The 20,396-nt window shown below is 38.8% G+C and overlaps 1 protein-coding gene across 2 annotated transcripts in view; it reads right to left on the bottom strand.

Moving 5' to 3' along the window:
* The window catches only part of LOC136857576 (SET domain-containing protein SmydA-8), a 176,558-nt gene that overhangs the window by 5,718 nt on the left and 150,444 nt on the right, over nucleotides 1-20,396 (bottom strand). The window contains exon 7 of one of the 2 annotated variants that reach the window (XM_067136350.2): nucleotides 7,188-7,306. The exons of the other annotated variant lie outside the window; for it this stretch is intronic. Coding sequence (XP_066992451.2) covers nucleotides 7,188-7,306 — 119 coding nt within the window. The remainder of the gene's footprint in view (nucleotides 1-7,187; nucleotides 7,307-20,396) is intronic. 2 annotated transcript variants of the gene reach the window in all.

Below are 20,396 nucleotides of genomic sequence, written 5' to 3'. Positions count from 1 at the left end.
TATAATTAAAATGACTACAATGATTCTGGGAAGGAAAAATGCTTATAGGCCTACAACTTTGTTTATACAAGTGAAAAATAATTTCAATAATATTCGCCCTAGAAATAAAAAGAGAGTTCCAGACAAAACGTAAACAACTCGAATTAGAAATATGTGATTTTCGAAATTGTCACTGCCTTTTGGATAAATTAAGGACAAGTGACTGTCAAACTGATCGCTGCCTTCTGAATACTACTATGAATTATTTCCGAGGGGAATAATAGCGAGAAAAACGAGCGTTAAGAAACTGCAGTTTTGAAACAAAGAATTGGCAATGGTGCAACAGTTTATTGACAATACCACAGTTTCATAACACCTGATATTTACTAAGAATGGTGCACCCAGACATAGGTGTATAAAAAGAGGGCAGTTGAGAAGCCAAGCAATTAGTGTATCAAAATCAACAAGCTGTAAATCTTTCTCCAAGAGTCACCAATCCTCATTGTACTATGGGACACAATGGGTGTGAATAAAAATTAGTCTAAGCGAGTGAGCGTGTGCTTGCTGAGTGCCCGAGTGTCTCCCTGCCGATGAGCTTTCACTCTGTATTTGCGGTGAATAAAAATACAGAGCGGAAGCACAGCGTACACTCGAGTGTCTGGAGCAGCCACTCAGCGTCACTGATCAAGGTTGTGCACGTGCCATGTATATAACACCTTAGACTGTGATAACACTTCGATGACTTACGGGTAGTTCAATGCTTAACATTCCAGGCGACAGTGTGGAATTCCAAACTGCATTTATCTCCATTTTAAAGGAACATACAATTATGTTTTCTAAGTCACAGTTACCGGATAAGAAGCACAAGAAAACAAGTGCAATAAATGCAGTTCAGTGTGAACTACTCGCTAAATTTAACTTAAACACTTCCGTCCAACAACTGTCTGACTGGCTGAATGGTCAGCATTGAGGCCTTCCGTTCAGAGGGTCCTGGCTGGATCGGGGATTTTAATTGCCTCTGATTAATTCTTCTGGCTCAGAGACTGGGTGTTTGTGTTTGTCCCAACACTTTCCTCTTTATATTCGCACCACACACTACGCTACCATCCATCACAGAAACACGCAATAGTGATTACATCCCTCCATCTGGGGTTGGCGTCAGGAAGAGCATTCGGCCATAAAACAGGGCCAAATCCACATGTGCGACATAATTCATACCCAGAACCCCACAGAGGTGGGAAAAGCGGTAGAAGGAGCAGAGGAATTTCCGTCCAAACTGTTGCTAAAAAATTACAAAACATGAAAACAAGACTGAAATATAAAGTAGAATTAAAGCGTACGGGGAAACAAATGCACATCATTAAAATAATGGGAGAATCGGCTGATGAATCTGATGCAGGGGGAGAATAACCCTACCATCGGCCGTCTGAAAGGTAGGAAATAATAAACTGAATATTACAACATTAATAAATTGAGGAAAATGGTAGGCCTATAACGTAACTAACAAACATTAATTATGTTGAAAAAATAATATATTGACATTTGAATGAAATTTTTAAGGAGCCAGATCTGCAGGACCGGATGATTCAATCCCCACCATCAGCAGCCTTGAAGATGGTTTTCTGTGGTTTCCCATTTTCACACTGGGGTTGTACCTTAATTAAGGCCACGGTCGCTCCCTTCCTATTCCTACGCCATTCCTATCCCATCGTCGCCATAAGACCTATCTGTGTCGCCATGACGTAAGCAAGTTGTAAGATCTGCAGAAGTTGTCATCCTTCGGCTTCCTACAGAGGCGTCATAACTCTGCAAACATCGGAGTTCCTCCAAATTCGGGAGTCATAGACAGAGTCAGGCCATGATACATCTACAATGGTTGAATTCTTCCTTTCCATTGCAAGTGGCCTGTACATTCATGCTAGGGACGACTTTTCTGTAAATGTAGTCATTCCCATGAACATGTGGCTTCTGAATTTGTACACGAGTACAGTTTACAGTTCCGACAGCATAAGGGAAGCTCAAACGTTATTACAATTTAGCCCGTACTTCCTGCATCTAAGGCCGGCCCCGTGGTGTAGGGGTAGCGTGCCTGCCTCTTACCCGGAGGCCCCGGGTTCGATTCCCGGCCACGTCAGGGTTTTTACCTGGACCTGAGGGCTGGTTCGAGGTCCACTCAGCCTACGTGATTAGAATTGAGGAGCTATCTGATGGTGAGATAGCGTCCCCGGTCTAGAAAGCCAAGAATAACGGCCGAGAGGATTTGTCGTGCTGACCACACGACACCTCGTAATCTGCAGGCCTTCGGGCTAAGCAGCGGTCGCATGGTAGGCCAAGGCCCTTCAAGGGCTGTAGTGCCATGGGGTTTGGTTTGGTTTGGTTTCCTGCATCTAAGCAACATTTGTTGGAATTTTATCTAATAATCTGCTTTCATTTCTGTTCAAGTCAAAACCTGCGAAAATGTTTTTTTACACAGTTCTCCGAGATGTCTTCACCAAGTCTACTCTGAAACCCAGGGTCACCAACATAACGCAAGAAAACATTTTTCTTCATTTGTTAGTGCACCACCTCTTGTTTCTTTGGAGTGCCCAATGAAATGCTACGCTAACCATTCAGCATGCTCCTTGAAAATCCACAGCCTGTTTCCAGTCATCCGACCAGGTCAGGAATGGAATGAATGAAGCGGTGAGGATAGGAATCATGCCGGCTGTCAAAGCATGTCGCACTCCTCTGGGGCAATGATTAATGACTGACAGATGAAATGTAATGATATAAGAGGGTGTTGCTGGAATAAAAGATGACAGGAAATGGAGTACCCGGAGAAAATCCTGTCCCGCCTCCACTTTGTCCAGCACAAATCCCACATGGAGTGGCCGAGATTTGAACCACAGAACCCAAAGGTGAAAGGCCGGCGCGCTGCCGTCTGAGCGACGGAGGCTTTTCATCATGCTCCTTACTGGACCTTTATAACACTCTGTAATCAAGTTGAGATTATTCTCTGCGAAGTTTATATAATTTTCTTCTCTGATTAACCACCACCATTACCTCTGCCATGCTATTGAACTTGACACTATCATTTGGAGTCACCTACTGAGTTAGCTCAAGGAAACATGAGCAGGCGCTTACTGGAAAGAGTGCCTGCTTTACCTTTATTCACCAGAAAATCTGGAGCGCCCACTCCGCTACTCGAGCGAGTGGAGTGTGTGCTCAAGGTCACAGGTCTGCTGCGAGTGACTGCTTCCGACAGGCAGTTTTTATTCACCTCATTGCGAGTGCCTGCTCTAAATTCGCGAGTAACGAGTGCGTGCTCATTTTTATTCACACCACTCAATATAAGCAAACAACAGAACCTGAATCGGAACGAATGATTCATCTGCATGAAGATGGGTTTTCATACCATAACATTGCTGCTCCTCTGGCACACTCTGCCACAACAGTGATGTGAATGTACCACGCGAGTGATTTTGAGTCACATAACCGTCAGATTGCATCCGGGAGATGGTTTGAACCCCACACATATCCGCAAGAAAAAAATTGTTGCAATAACTTTTGCCCCCAAACCACGTAGTAACCCTAGTAATATGCCAGTTTGATACAGAAATGGTCTTATAGAGGAGAATTAAAAGGGAAACAAATATTTCATTACTCCAATACCATCTAATAATTCTCAAAAGTTTGGTTTTGTAATTTGTGTAATGACATAATGCAAACATATATCTACACTAGCAAAATACCTGCTTCGCTACGGTATTATACTGAAATTTATAATTGAATGCTTATCGTTTTATATATAACCCGCCGTTATTCGCGATCTGACTCGTTTTCTGAGAGATTACGGCAATGTTCCTCCCATTTTTCAATCTTTCTTCCAGCAATCGATTTCGCACTTCCCGGGCTAGGTCCAGGTATTCCACCTGGTCAGTTGCGTCCCTATATCTTTACCACGTTTTCCTATAAGCATTTTTAATGTGGATCAAATCCTTGAGGAGATCCGGCGTGGTGTCGTCTTGGGTGCCTTAGCGGTACTGATCCGGCGACCGGACTGCAGTCGTAGTTATTACCCGTCCATGACCCGTTTCCAGCACGGTCTGCACATTTTGACGACGGTCCAGAACATTATTATTATTATTATTATTATTATTATTATTAGGGTGGGTGAAATTAGTTGAATTTAGGTATTATTATTATTATTATTATTATTATTATTATTATTATTATTATTATTATTATTATTATTATTATTATTATTGATGTTGATGATTGTTGATGATTGATGTTCTGGACCCCACAGCAAGATGCAAGTCCTCTACTTGGCGGTAAATTACATCTGCTGCCATTGTCATTGATGACAGTATGACCAGCACCATTGTCGCCCGTAGGCAAGTGCGCAGGACTTCTGGTGATATGAATGACATACTTCCGTGTATTATTGACCATATTATAGAAGTGAACAATTGCACAGTCAATCTTATACCTATCGTTTATTTCAAATGTGTTTAAATTTTTATTTATATGCCAGAAGAATCTCCTGTAATCTAAGAAGGTTCTCCAAAGGAAAAGTTGGCTCTTGAAAACGAACCCAGGAAAGATTAAAAATGATCGGTTTATGATCAGAATAAGTACATTGAAAATCCACAGCCTGTTTCCAGTCATTCAACCGGGTCAGGAATGGAATGAATAAGCCCCCAGCTAGCGGTGAGGATAGGAATTGTGCCGGCTGCCGAAGCCTGTCGCACTCCTCTGGGGCAATGATTAAAGAATGACAAATGAAATGAAATGATATTGGAGAGTATTGCTGGAATGAATGATGACTGGGAAAACTGGAGCACCCAGAGAAAAACCTGTCCCGCCTTTGCTTTGTCCAGCACAAATCTCACATGGAGTGACCGGGATTTGAACCACGAAACCCAGCGGTGAGAGGCCAGCGCGCTGCCGCCTGAGCCATGGAGGCTCCTTATAAGTACATTAGGAACAGTAAAATCAATTGGGTCACCTCTGTTTTCACCCCACCGCGGTTTAGTTGATTTACCCCCACAAAAAAAGAAGGCGTGTTTCTTTATGTTTAAAGGATATTCCAAATACCAATGTTCACGTGTGTTACCTTCAGTTTTGAGATATAAGTTTTCCCATAAAAATAATTAACTTTTTTCACTTACTTTCACCCTAAGTGAACTTTCCGGCAAAAAATATTTGTTTCTTTAATAGTAAAGGATCTTCTAAATACCGATTATCTTCATTTTTGAGATATGTGTCCGCATGAAACAAATTTAACTCCTTCTCACACCCTCCCCAAAGATGATTCCCCCCCAATACGCGTCGTTTTATTTTTAAAGAAGATCTAAATACCAATTATCACGTCTGTAACAACTTTAGTTTTTATTAGATGTAAGTATCCTCATACAATTAATTCAATTAATTTTTCAATTTTTCACCCCCTCCTCCCTTCATTGGATTTTCCGAGAATACCCATTTCTTTACTTTAACAGGAGATTCCAAATACCAGTTTTTACGTCTGTAACATTTTACGTTTCAGAAATATACTGTAGACATAGTCTTTCTAAGAATTCACCCCAATTTGTCACTCCTGTTTGACCCCCATTAATTAGATTTTCCAAAAACAAAAAATAAATGTTTCTCTATTTTTTAAAGGAGATTCCATATACTAACTGTCTGGTCTGTAATATCTTCAGTTTCTGAGATATAAGTATCCTCTTTAAAGGCATTCAACCCATTTTTCACTCCTTTTCACCCCTCCTATTGGGATTTTCCGAAAACAAAAAAATACGTGTTTCTTTACTTTGAAAAGAGATTCTAAATACCAATTTCTACGTCTGTAAAGTTTTAGAGTTTCAAGATATAGATACACCCATTTTAAAAATTCACCCCCCTTTTCACCCCCTATTATTTGGATTTTCCAAAAACATAAAAATAAGTGTTCCTTTAATTTTCAAGGAGGTTCCAAATTTAAATTTTCATGACTGTAACCTCTTCAGTTTTTGAGATATAAGTCTCCTCATAAAAGGTGTTCAACCTATTTTCCCCCCCGTTTTCACCCCCCTTCATGGGATTTTCCGGAAACAAAAAATTATGTGTTTCTTTATTTTAAAGAGAGGATCTGAAGGAAATAGGCCTTACAACAGAAGACACCACAAATAAGATGAAATTGAATACAAAACTCCACAAACCTCCGCTTTACCCTTACACAAAACAAACCAACAACACGTACATTTTCAACTGAGGAAAAGGCACGAAGATCAGAGCGTCTGAAGAAGTGTTGGGAGGACCGCAAAGCCCAAACAATCCCTTCAAAGAGAGCTGAACGACGGACTGACTAAAGTGATCCTATGTGGTCATAAAAGAAGAAGAAGAAGAATAAAAGGAGATTCTAAGTACCAATTTTTACATCTGTAAACTTTTAAAGTTTTGAGATATAGATATACACTCATTTTAAAAATTAACCCCTCCTTTCAACCCTCCACTATTTGGATTTCCTAAAAACAAAAAGTACGTGTTTCTTTATTTTTAAAGGAGATCCCAAATACCTTTTTTCAGATCTGTAATATCTTCAATTTCTGTGATATAAGTATCCTCATTAAAGGCATTCAACTCATTTTTCACCCCTTTTCACTCCTCCTATTGGGATTTTCCGAAAACAAAAACAAAAAATGTTTCTTTATTTTGAAAGGAGATTCTAAATAACAATTTTTACATCTGAAAACTTTTACAGTTTCGAGATATAGATACACTTTTTAAAAATTCACCCCCCCCCCCCTTTTCACCCCCCATTATTTGGATTTTCAAAAAAAAAGTGTTTATTTTTAAAGGAGATTCCAAATGCCAATTTTTATTACTCTAAACCTTTAAGGTTTTGAGATGTAGATATTCTCATTTTAAGAATAACCCCCCTTTTCACCCCCTTAGCGAAGGAATATCCAAAAATCCTCCCTTAGCGAGCACCTACATATTAATATGAATGTATCCCCAAAATTTCATTTCTCTATGTCCAGTAGTTTCGGCTCGGCGATGATGAATCAGTTAGTCAGTCAGTCAGTCAGGACAAGTTATTTTATATATATAGAGTATACAAAAATGCCCTGGCATTTTAATCATTTACACAATAATGTCATATAAAAATATATATGAATCTATTTACATAAAGTTTTCAGTTTTCACTTGGAAGTTTTGGAGCACATAAAAAAGAACATTTTTACCTCAAGATTATCCCTGAATTCTTCAAGGGAAATTTCTGCACAACGTACTCGACGCAGCTCCAGTTCCATTAAAGCTAAGGAAAACTGATACAGCAGCATTCCACGTATTCTATTTTCACCTGGAAATTATTGTTAAAAATTCTAAACTACAATATGCACCCTCACATAAAACTCACTGGTATTATTAAGTTACAACAACAGTTAGCATAATTACAGTATAAGCTATAATTTTCAATACAATATATCAAGTAAATGATATTACATCAGTCTTGGGACTAGTGGATCCCCTCCTTTGTTTACATGGCTTGCCTGCTTTCTCCAGCAAATTGGTGTTTGTTCTACATCAGACATTAGAGATTTACTTCTTTACTTGAGGTCCTAAGTCAACTTAAAGACATCATATTATGACAAGAAGATCATAACCATAATTATTATTATATGTATTTTAATGTTATAATTATTCCTGCAACACTGTCTTTGTCTGGTATACATATGTTTTAGTTAGCACATAATTTTAACTTTTATTTGGCTGAAGATGGCCACTGAGCGGCTGAAACTAATTCCAACACTGATGTAATATCATTTACTTGATATATTATATTGAAAAGGTGGACCCTCTTGTTAATTTATTTATTATTATAACAGTTAGCATAAGTGGAAAATATACAACTGCATTTTCAAAAAGAGTCTAGACAGAGAAATGAAGATTACACTTCATGTCAAATAGAATGGTATTGTCATATAAGAGGATGGGATATCATGGTAAACAGCCCTGTGTATAGATAAATAAATGATTTAAGGATATCTTATGCAACTTTTGCACATTGCTGGTTAATATACGAGTAATAAAAACTCAATTTTATTCCTACTCTGCTCTTAATATCTAATATAGGCCTACAAATGTACAACACAACAGGTATACAAAATATAGGTGCATGTTGCTTCCTAAATATAACAATTTTGAAATACTGTAGTAAATAATGAAAATGAAAATACTGCCTATTTCCAGTCATTCGACCAGGTCAGAAATGGAATGAATGAAGCCACCATCTAGTAGCGAGGATAGGAATTGTGCCGGCTGCCAAAGTCTGGGGCAATGATTAATGACAGAGATGAAATGAAATGATAGTGGAGAGTTATTGTTGGAATGAATTTTTTTTTTTTTTTGGTAGTTGCTTTACGTCGCACCGACACAGATAGGTCTCATGGCGACGATGGGACAGGAAAGGGCTAAAAGTGGGAAGGAAGTGGCCGCGGCCTCAATTAAGGTACAGCCCCAGCATTTGCCTGGTGTGAAAATGGGAAACCATGGAAAACCATTTTCAGGGCTGCCGACAGTGGGATTTGAACCTACTATCTCCCGAATACTGGATACCGGCCGGACTTAAGCAACTGCAGCTATCGAGCTCGGTGAATGAAAAATGACAGAGATATAATAATAATAATAATAATAATAATAATAATAATAACAACAACAACAACAACAATGTTATGATGATGATGACGATGATGATGCTTATTGTTTAAAGGGTCCTAACATCTAGAAGAAGAATTGTGAAAAGTAAATGAGAAAAAAAACCTGCCATCATTCTACAAGCTTATCCCATAGAGATTTTTTGAGCAAGGTCTTTTAAATTCCAGTCTTAATTATCTATCCTCCTGACCTCCTACACGAGACTTGCTGAGTAAAGTGAAAAATTAAAAGAAAGCTGGGTACACATTGAAAAAGGAATATTTAAAAAAAGATAAAAGTTGAAGAAGGGTGATAAAAGAACAGGAATACAGGAAGGCGAAAATGTTTGCCCAGTTATATTCCATGTTAAAATAATAATCAGCACCACCACCAAACATGGAAAGAATATTAGTAATAGAAAGGAACAAAGTAGTTATAGATAAGAGTCCTTATAGAAAGGAATTAGGATGGGAAACAACTAACAAAATGAAAGATCATTGTGGGAAGAGAGAACAATAGAAACAATCGCCACACATTATCTCCATTAAGGGCTATCACCCTGGTGGAAAAATCCCAATCACCTGTTTATCTAGCCTTTTCTTAAATGATTTCAAGGAATAAAATTTATTGAACATCTGCCTTGGTAAATTATTCCAATCCCTAATTCCTCTTCCTACAAACAAATATTTTCCCCCATTCACCCTGTTCAATTTCAATTTAATCTTCATATTATTCTTCCTTTTAAAAACTGCTTGCTCACTCTTCCCATACTGATCTGCCATTGTGTTTGTCTTATTATATTAGTTCCTTTCTTATCCCCTTTGTCTTTCTCTCTGACCAGATTTAACACTTGTTTGTTCCTTTCTTATAGCATTGTGGTATACAAGGCCTCCACAATACCATTTTAACGGAGCAAGCCTGGATGGTGCAAGTCAGGCTGGCTCAACAGCAGGTGAATCGCCGAACTGCGCTCCCTATTCGCGCCATGACGGACAATCCATTGGAGATGAGATGGGCTGGCACTGCTGCCAACTCATTTACTAACAGGACAATGTGACAATTACAAGAACCACGAACCAAGACCTTCCATTTCCAGAGGTTTCCATGGGGCTCTAGTGCCCGATGGATCTCAAAAGGTCGATTCCCTTATATAAAGGCAGTGGACAAGTGTGAGCTCAGTCAGTCAGCAGTTGAGAGCAACCGAAACAGTGCTGTGGGAAGTGTACCGCTGAATATTTGATCGGCATGCTACAGAGTCAACAGAGATCTGTGAGCGAACATCCGGCTCCATGGCTAAATCATTAGCGTGCTGGCCTTTGACCACAGGGGTCCCGGGTTCGATTCCCGGCAGGGTCAGGAATTTTAACCTTAATTGGTTCATTTCGCCGGCACGGGGGCTGGGTGTATGTGTCGTCTTCATCATAATTTCATCCTCATCATGACGCGCAGGTCGCCTACGGCAGTCAAATCAAAAGACCTGCATCTGGCGAGCCGAACTTGTCCTCGGACACTCCCAGCATTAAAAGCCATACGCCATTTCATTTTTTTTTTCATTTGTAAGTGAACGAGGGATTACAGCGCATAAGTGTGACTTCAGTGTAAGTGCGAACTGCGTGTCTCATACGGACTTGACTGACTGTTGTGCGTGCACTTAAATTGCGGCCACTTAAAGTGTATGACGAGCTTATTCCTGAATTGCCCTAGGGCACAAGTGATGGTGTACAGTGCGTGTCTACGTGAACTGTGTAGCTTAACTGTTTTAGCCTGGAAGTAACACTAGTGTGATTGAAAAGTGAGAACTGAGAGAGAGAGAGAGAGAGAGAGAGAGAGAGAGAGAGAGGCAGCTAATGAGTAACTGTGTTCCTGTGTGTAAGTGGTTATTAGAATTAATAAATCTTAGAGTAGAAGCTACCAGTCGACTATTTATTCATTTACTACCCCGCCAACTTATTACAGTATTACAAAGAGAGGAAGTTTGAGTTTATTTGTATATATGAGAGTTGGGGCATTAAGTTATGATGATGATGATGATGATGATGATGATGATGATGATGATGATGCTTGTTGTTCAAAGGGGCCTAACATCTAGATCATCAGCCCTAATGGTACAAAATGAGATGAAATGTAATGACAATTTAAAAGTCCAAAAATAACCCATTCACCAGAATTCAAAACATGATGACGAAGAATGAATGAATCATATGAATTTAAAACAATCAGTGGATCCAACCCGCAATGCCCTACATTCCCAGAAACTATCGTAAAACAATAGTATTATTGACCGAGGGACTGCTTCTAAAGCAAAATCTTGAATCGATGATGCTTGTTGCCTAAATGGGTCCGAAATCCAGGTATTCGGCCCCTCATAATGGTACTTATAGCTAGTAAAGTAGAACCATGGTATCTGTCATGTTGCTGTACACAAGAACCTCGTTTATCTGGCCTTCATTAATCCAGATCCCTTGGTTTATCCGGATCGAATTTTTTTTTTTTTTTTGCTAGGGGCTTTACGTCGCACCGACACAGATAGGTCTTATGGCGACGATGGAATAGGAAAGGCCTAGGAGTTGGAAGGAAGTGGCCGTGGCCTTAATTAAGGTACAGCCCCAGCATTTGCCTGGTGTGAAAATGGGAAACCACGGAAAACCATATTCAGGGCTGCCGACAGTGGGATTCGAACCTACTATCTCCCGGATGCAAGCTCACCGGATCGAAAAGAATAAAAGTTTATTTTTACTTGTACAGTATATCTTTTACGGAGTCGACTCTTCTCGAATGACTTTTCCGCCAAGGATAGTTAAGGACGCATCTGTTATTTACAAGCGATTAAGCGTGCATGATTTTTCCGTTACCGATATTTATCCACCCAGCCATTATATTGCATGCGATCGATCATCTTTGGTATCGTTTCCTTGCTATGTCCACTAGCGAGCTCTCCCGCCGACATTCAAAGGCGATGTCTGAGTCGATTAGTAAAACCAGTCGAATGCTGTTCCATAAAGAAGACTGGAAATGAGAGAACATGTTTTTGTAATAAATCCATAAATAACATGTCCGATAGCATTTGTTAACTTATTAAAAATACAGGCTGAAGTAAACAATTGCTTAATTTTAATGCTAAATATTGGAATTAAGTATGAACGATATACACCTGAAGATACGGCAGAGTGCATCATTGATTTTGGAGGTTAGTATATTTTCTCGTGTCTGGTTAATTTTCAGAAAGGATATTGTCATGGTAATTTATAGCAAGAAGGTATTCATTTCTCTACTGGTTTTGATACATATAGTACCGTTAAGTTAGGTTAGGTTAGGTGACGTTGTTTGAATAAGAAAACTGAAACGCTTGGCATAAAATGCGATCGAACATCTTCGGAAAGGTATCATTTTCTCACTATGTGAACATGCGAGCTCTCTCGTTGACATTCGAAGGTGATGTTGGAGTCGATTTGTAATACCTGTCAACTGCCTTTCCGTAAAGAAAATCAGAAATGAAAGAGAACATGTTTTCGTAATACGTAAATAACGGGGTCAATAGCAGTTGTTAATGCATTAGAAATAAAGGCTAAGTAAAAGATAGCTTAATGTTAATACTCTATACTGTTATGAAGTAAGAATGCGATACACCTCACGATATAGCAGAGTGCAACACTGATTTCAGAGGTTAGATTATAATTTCTCACGTCTGGTTAAATTTCGGTAAGGCTTTTCCAATGTGAATTTATAGCGAGAAGGTTATCACTTTTCTACTGGCACCTGATATACGTTTTCATGGTACTGTACATACGCGGTTACATTAGGGTAGGTGACACTGTCTGAATAAGAAAACTGAAGAGTTTGCCACAAAATGCGACATTCGGTATAATTTTTTCACTATGTGCACTTGCGAGCTTTGTTGTAGACATTTGAATTTTATATCGGAGTCGATTAGTAATACGTTACCCGTCGAATGCTGTTCAGTAAAGAAAATTAGAAATGAAAGAGGAGAACATGTTTTCGTAACAAATAGAATTTACCAATCGGAATTGCTAGGCGGGTAATAATTCCATTGTGGAGATTTATCTCCCGTATGCAGTTATCAAACTGTGCCTCTTATAAGGGCTTCTGATAAGTTCACTTGCATACACCCCAGCGTCAGTGGGTAGGGTCTGACATCTGGTATGTTTTTGGCAGTTTTTACATGCTCTATTGGTGAAAAATATCTAATTCCCTCCATGGGAATTTAGAATTTTCCAATCGGAATTGCTAGGCGGGCAATAATTTCATTGTGGAGATTTATCTCCCGTATGCAGTTATCAGATTGTGCCTGTTATAGCGGCTTCTGATAAGTTCACTTGCACACACCCCAGCGTCAGTGGGTAGGGTCCAACACATCCCACTCTGATGAGTCTAGTGTCAGACCTAAGACGAAACGCTGGTTAATAGAGCAAACGCTTGAAAAGTCTTACATCTGATATGTTTTTGACAGTTTTTACATGCTCTATTGGTGAAAAATATCCAATTCCCTCCATGGGAATTTAGAATTTTCCAATCGGAATTGGTAGGCGGGCAATAATTTCATTGTGGAGATTTATCTCCCGTATGCACTTATCAGATGGTGCCTCTTATAAGGGCTTCTGATAAGTTCATTTGCATACACCCCAGCATCAGTGGATAGGGTCTGACCACTGATCTCTATACCTGGATGGCTGGTAGCTTGGGTAGCAGTAAGCCGAATAGAAGATGACTGGCGCAGTAACATGGCAGTGAGCGCACGGTGCAGTAGACCACGAGGAGCGCGCTTGCTTTGTTTATGCTTAGTTCAGTGACGCCAGGCCTCTTGATTGTAGTTGCACGAGTGTTCTGTGCTTTGTTATTGCAAAGTAAATAGTAGTGTATTTTATGAATTTAGGTTCGTTGCCTTGTAGTATACTTGTGGATTACAAGATTCAATTTAAATATGTAATTTATGTGTTTATCTGAGTCCGCCTCTGTGGTGTAGTGGTTAGCGTGATTAGCTGCCACCCCTGGAGGCCCGGGTTCGATTCCCGGCTCTGCCATGAAATTTGAAAAGTGGTATGAGGGCTGGAACGGGGTCCACTCAGCCTCGGGATGTCAACTGAGTAGAGGTGGGTTCGATTCCCACCTCAGCCATCCTGGAAGTGGTTGTCCGTGGTTTCCCACTTCTCCAGGCGAATGCCGGGATGGTACCTAACATAAGGCCACGGCCGCTTCCTTCCCTCTTCCTTGCCTATCCCTTCCAATCTTCCCATCCCTTCACAAGGCCCCTGTTCAGCATAGCAGGTGAGGCCGCCTGGGCGAGGTACTGGTCATTCTCCCCAGTTGTATCCCCGATCAAGAGTCTGAAGCTCCAGGACACTGCCCTTGAGGCGGTAGAGGTGGGATCCCTCGCTGTGTCCGAGGGAAAAAGCCGACAGATGATGATGATGTGTTTATCTGAAATATGAATGAAGAAACATTCTATGGGGTATTAACATACCGCAGTGTTCAGCTTATGGATGTACAAACAGAACCGATCAGTAGAAGGAGAAATCATTTCATCGGTGAGTTTTATACTGTACATAAGAATCTTCCTAGGGTAGTGTTTTGAGTTTTAGGTTTATTGTATCTTATTTCGCATATTCCAGGAGCAAAATGGCATTTAATTTTTGTACGTTTCTTTCTCGAGACCCGAACATCTAAGATCATCGATTAGGAGTATCAGGCGGGAGAATTGGGAGCCTTCTAAAACAGCTGTTCTCTGCTCGGATCACTTAGAGGAAGACTGTTTTGATATAAATGGACAAACTGTACACCTTAGAAGTGATGTACAGCCAACTGTTTTCAATTTTATTGAACACTAGCAAGATACCCGTGCTTCGCTACGGTATTATACTGAAATTTATAATTGAATGCTTGTTGTTTTAGATATATAATCCGCCGAAATTCGCGATATGACTCGTTTTCTGCGAGAATTCACCAAAATTCCCGATATGACTGGTTTTCTACTATTTTACGGCACGTTTCCTCACATTTTTCAATCTTCCTTTCCAGCAATCGATTTCGTACTTCCCGGGCTAGGCTCAGGTATTCCTCCTGGTCAGTTGGGTCCGTAAATCTTTGCCATCTTTTCCTATAATCATTTTTAATATGGATAAAATCCTTCAGGAGATCCGGCGTGGTGTCATATTGGGTGCCTTGGCGGCACTGAACCCGCGGCCGGACTGCATTCTTAGTCATTACCCGTCCAGGAGCCGTTTCCAGCGCGGTCCGCACATTTGACGACGGTCCGGAATATTATTATTATTATTATTATTACTATTATGCCTTGCAGGAGTGGCTGATGACAGGGAAAACCGGAGTATCCGGAGAAAAACCTGTCCCGCCTCCGTTTTGTCCAGCACGAATGTCACATGGAGTGACCGGGATTTGATCCACGGAACCCAGCTGTGAAAGGCCGGTGCGCTGCCGCCTGAGCAACGGAGGATCCTTATAAGTACATTAATAACAGTAAAATCAATTGGTCTCACCTCCTTCTACACCCCACCGCCGTTAAGTTTATTTACCGCCACCCCCCCCACCCAAATAAATTAAAAGAATGCTTGTTTCTTTATGTTTAAGGGAGATTCCAAACACCAATGTTCACGTCTATTACCTTCAGTTTTGAGATATAAGTATCCCCATAAAAATAATTTACTTTTTTCACTTCATTTCACAATACTCCCCCCCACCCAAATGAATTTTCCCGCAAAAAATACTTGTTTCTTTAATAGTAAAGGATCTTCTAAATACCAATTATCACGACTCTAACTTCTTCAGTTTTTGATTTATGTGTCCTCATGAAAGGAATTCAACTGCTTTACACTCCCGCCCTCCAAGATGGTTTCCCCACCAAAACGCGTTTTTCTTCTTTTTAAAGGAGATCCAAATACGAATTTTCACGTCTGTAACAACTTTAGTTTTTATTAGATGTATGTATTCTCATACAATTAAGTCAATTAATTTTTCAGTTCTTTCACCCCCCCCCCCCTTTCATTGGATTTTCCGAGAATACGTGTTTCTTTACTTTTAAAGCAGATTGCAAATATCAAATTTCACGTCTGTAACATCTTCATTTTTGAGATATCAGTAGCCTAATTAAAATAATTCAACACCATTTTCAGTCACTTTTACCCCCCCCCCCCCCCTCCACCACCACCCAAGTGGTATTTGCAAAAACTAAAAATACACGTTTCTTTATGTTTAATAGAGATTAAAAAATACCATTTTTCACTTCTGTAACATGTTAAGTTTTTTTTATATACTGTAAAAATTCTCATTTTAAAATTTCACCCCTTTCGAGTTCCCCTTAAGTGGAGTTTCCAAAAACAAATCACCTATGTTTCTTTACATTTCCAGGAGATTCCAAACACCAAATTTTTATGTCTGTAACATTTTATGTTTCCAAGATTTTCTGTAGATATAGTCTTTCAAAAAATTCACCCCAATTTGTCACTTTTGTTTAACCGCCATTAATTGGATTTTCCAAAAACTAAAAAATACGTGTTTCATTATTTTTAAAGGAGATCCCATATACAAATTTTCAGTTCTGTAATATCTTTCGTTTCTGAGATATGTGTATCCTCATTAAAGGCATTCAACCCATTTTTCACCCTTTTACACCCTTCCTATTAGGATTTACAGGAAACAAAAAAAATGTGTTCCTTTATTTTTAGAGGAGATTCTAACTACGAATTTTTACATCTATAAACTTTAAAAGTTTTGAGATATAGATACACTCATTTTAAAAAATCACCCCATTCCCCCCTCCTATTAATTGGATTTTACACGAACAAAAAAATACGTGTTTCTTTATTTTTAAAGGAGATCCCAAACACCAATTTTCAGGTCTGTAATATCTTCAGGTTCTGAAATATAAGTAGACTCATGAAATGTATTCGACCCCTTTTTCAACCTTTTCCACCCTTCCTATTAGGATTTTCAGAAAACAAAACATACGTGTTTCTTTATTTTTAAAGGAGATTCTAGGTACCAATTTTTACATCTATAACCTTCAAAAGTTTTGAGATATAGATACACTCATTTTAAAATATTACCCCCTTTTCACCCCCCCCCCCTTAATTGGGTTGTCCACAAACAAAAAAATACGAGTTTCTTTATTTTTAAAGGAGATCCCAAACACCAATTTTCAGGTCTGTAATATCTTCAGTTTCTGAGATATAAGTAGCCTCATTAAAGGCATTCAACCGCTTTTTCACCCCTTTTCACTCCTCCTATTGCGATTTTCCGAAAACAAATACACGTTTCTTTATTTTTAATGAAGATTCTAAATACCAATTTTTACATCTGCAAACTTTAAAAGTTTGGAGATATAGATCACTCTTTTTTAAAATTCACCCCCTTTTCACCCTCCCATTAATTGGATTTTCCAAAAACAAAAAAATATGTGTTTCTTTATTTTTAAAAGAGATCAAAAGTACCAATTTTCAGGTCTGTAATATCTTCAGTTTCTGAGATATAAGTACCGGTATCCTGATTAAAGGCATTCAACCCATTTTCCCCCATTTTCACCCTTTTTCACCCTTCCTATTGGGATTTTCTGAAAACAAAAAAATATGTGTTTCCTTATTTTTAAAGAAGATTCTAAATACCAATTTTTACATCTGTAAACTTTTAAAGTTTTGAGATATAGATACACTCATTTTAAAATTTCACCCCCCTTTTCACCCCCTTAGCGATGGAATATCCAAAAATCCTCTCTTAGCGAGCACCTACATCTTAATATGAATATATCCCCAAAATTTCATTTCTTTATGTCTAGTAGTTTTGGCTCGGCGATGATGAATCAGTCAGTCAGTCAGGACAAGTTATTTTATATAATATATAGATTAACTGCAAGTAAAAATTTACTTATATTTTTTTTATTTCTCGTAATTAAACTGACGGTTTCGATGAAATAATTGACGTGACCTTATAACAATCTTAGAAAATGAAGTCTGGGAGAATTCTAGACCTTATTTACATCAGTAATAATTATGGGTGGGAGAAGGGAATGTGTGGTGGGTGTTTGGGGCTATCCCATTATACACTTCATGGTATTTGGGACTCTTAACTGGTGTTACATATATCTGATGATGACTATCAATATCGCTTTGCTAGCTGAATTTAATTAAAGAGGTCTGTAATAGTAAATTAAGCTGCAGGTAATATGATATATTGACAAGTTTTGAATATTTGCTGGTTTTATAAATGTGTACATTTACTTCACTGATATTTTAATTTGATAATATGCGCGTTATTTCATGGAAACAGGAAACAGAAATTCATTATCAAGCACCGATTACGATATGTCGTATCTAGGCCTGTATAGTGAACTACGTTTATAGGTACATCATTTTAAGAATGCATAATTTCGTGGCATACATGTATACAATTTACAGCAATGTTTCCAGAAACTGGTTTTCACTTGTATTGTGTTACCGATCGCTAATTGCATGTATTCAGCACTTAAGTTAATATTTGCCGGCCGTTATTATACACTCATGTTTCTTGCTATCCCGGAGATTTACTGACCTCGGAATGACGTGTCAGTGATCTCAATGTCCTTATGCTTTGAGTGAACATGTGTCTATATTTTTAATTATTCCAATGCGCCATTAATTGTGACTTAAAATTGACTATATTATCATTGCTTCCCCATAAGGAGAGCTCTAGGTTGGGTACGCCAACATGGCGAACCGCGCACTCAACTTGGCGTACTTTCTCCTGCAGTGGAGACCTGCCATCAGCGATCCATGTATAGAGATCAGTGGGTCTGACACATCCCACTCTGATGAGTCTAGTGTCAGACCTAAAATGAAACGCTGGTTAATAGAGCAAACGCCTGAAAAGCCTTACATCTGATATGTTTTTAACAGTTTTTACACGCTCTATTGGTGAGAAATATCTAATTCCCTACATGGGAATTTAGAATTTTCCAATCAAAACCTTGTTTGGAGGTTTCTGCAGGGGACAAGGAAAGTGAATGTGTTAAGCGAGAAAACATAGGCTACTACTGAATACACGAATCAGAATTATCCAACGATGTGAGTACATTTTACGTCGTGTATGTATGGGGACAGTGAAAGAGATTGGCTATCTACAGTTTCTGAAGATGAGAGTATTAATAATAATAATAATAATAATAATGCTGTTTGTTTTACGTCCCACTGACTACTTTTACGGTCTTCGGAGACATGAGAGTATTAAAAGGTGTGAAAAAGATGAGGGAACAAACACGAAAATCTTTTCCACTGGGCTGTATTAAATAACAATGGTGATGTGTAAAACACCAGACAACAAATATAAAACATTTGCACAGCTGAAGTCTTATATTTTGGACCAGTAGGTTATTAAACATTGTTTTCAGGTCACACTCTTCGACCGCCATATCGAATGCGACACACGTTGATTGACTCGAGTCGAAACTCGAAGGTGCAAGTTTCGACATACGCGCCACTGTTGAAAGATGTGGATGCTTGCAGTCTTCCTGGATTTTAATTTTGTAGGCGAACATCACAACTTTTTCAGTATCTACAACTGGGCTACAAAATAACATGACCATGCTAGTCAAGTTAACACGATTGTGTTCCTCATCCATAGGAAGGCTATCACGCGACAAATATTCGCTACCTTTCACATGGAATAAATTTATAAACCTCTGAAAGGAATGTGAAATACAAGCACAAACATGCTTTCTAGGTTATTCAGCAATATCAATGAAAAATCAGAAAGAAAAACTGAATTTTCCTGGGGCTAACCGCTTCCATCCTGAAGGTGTAAGTTACCCTGTAAAGTTCAGGAATTCAAGGCCATTTCTCGTGTTTTGCGCAACTGTCTCAAAGCAGCCTCCTGTGGCAAGGGCTCTAATCTGTGTTGGAAATCTTTTCCTTTCACGAAGGATGACAAAGAACATTTTCAGGGCTGGTAAAAATGTGATTGTACTATGCGGTAATTCACAGCTAAGTAATAGCGAAAATCTGTGACAAGGGAGGTATTTTTATACAGATTTAATATGCCGTGAATTGGGACTTAAAAATTTATGCCATGCTAAGCAATACATCATTTTAATGAGGAAATCCCTAATGAGGTTTCGCTATATTCTTTTGCGTCTGGTTAAATTTTGGAAATTTTGAAAATTTATCGAAAAGGTTATCATTACTCTACTGGCACTTATCTTTACAATGCATGCAAGGTTAAATGGCGCTGTTTGAATAAGAAAATGAAACGTTTGCCACAGAAGCCACTGGAGTGATACTACTCCAATTTTACAGGATGAAACTAAACATACGCATTCACGTTGTCTCGGAATTAGCAAAATAACTAACGGGTAAGCCATAGTATGGAAGTCTGTGAAAACCCAAGTTTTGAAGAAACTGATTGCCGTTTCATACCGATTTTAATGTGTGTGTGACTTTTTTAAAAATACAGAAATCTATAACGACAATCCACTATAGCAAGTACATTTTTCGCTGTTGTGAATTCTCGCTATAACGGACGTCTACTGTACTTTTAAACTGCAATAATGATTTATGAAATGTTTTCTATGGCAGATTTAGCTTTAGCTAAGGATTTAGATTTAGCTAAGGAAGCAAAGAGAAATGGGAGGTTTGCCCCTCCTGCTTGTGGGCAAAGAGTGGAGAAAGGTAATCTGCTACCACACGGTTTGGACTTCCGTCATGGTTCTCTCAGCTGTCTACTCGAGGGACTGTCATGAATGTCATTTACACCAGCAACTT

Source organism: Anabrus simplex, chromosome 1 (assembly GCF_040414725.1).
Source record: "Anabrus simplex isolate iqAnaSimp1 chromosome 1, ASM4041472v1, whole genome shotgun sequence".
Classification (NCBI taxonomy): domain Eukaryota; kingdom Metazoa; phylum Arthropoda; class Insecta; order Orthoptera; family Tettigoniidae; genus Anabrus; species Anabrus simplex.
This window is presented reverse-complemented; position numbering and strand designations above follow the sequence as displayed.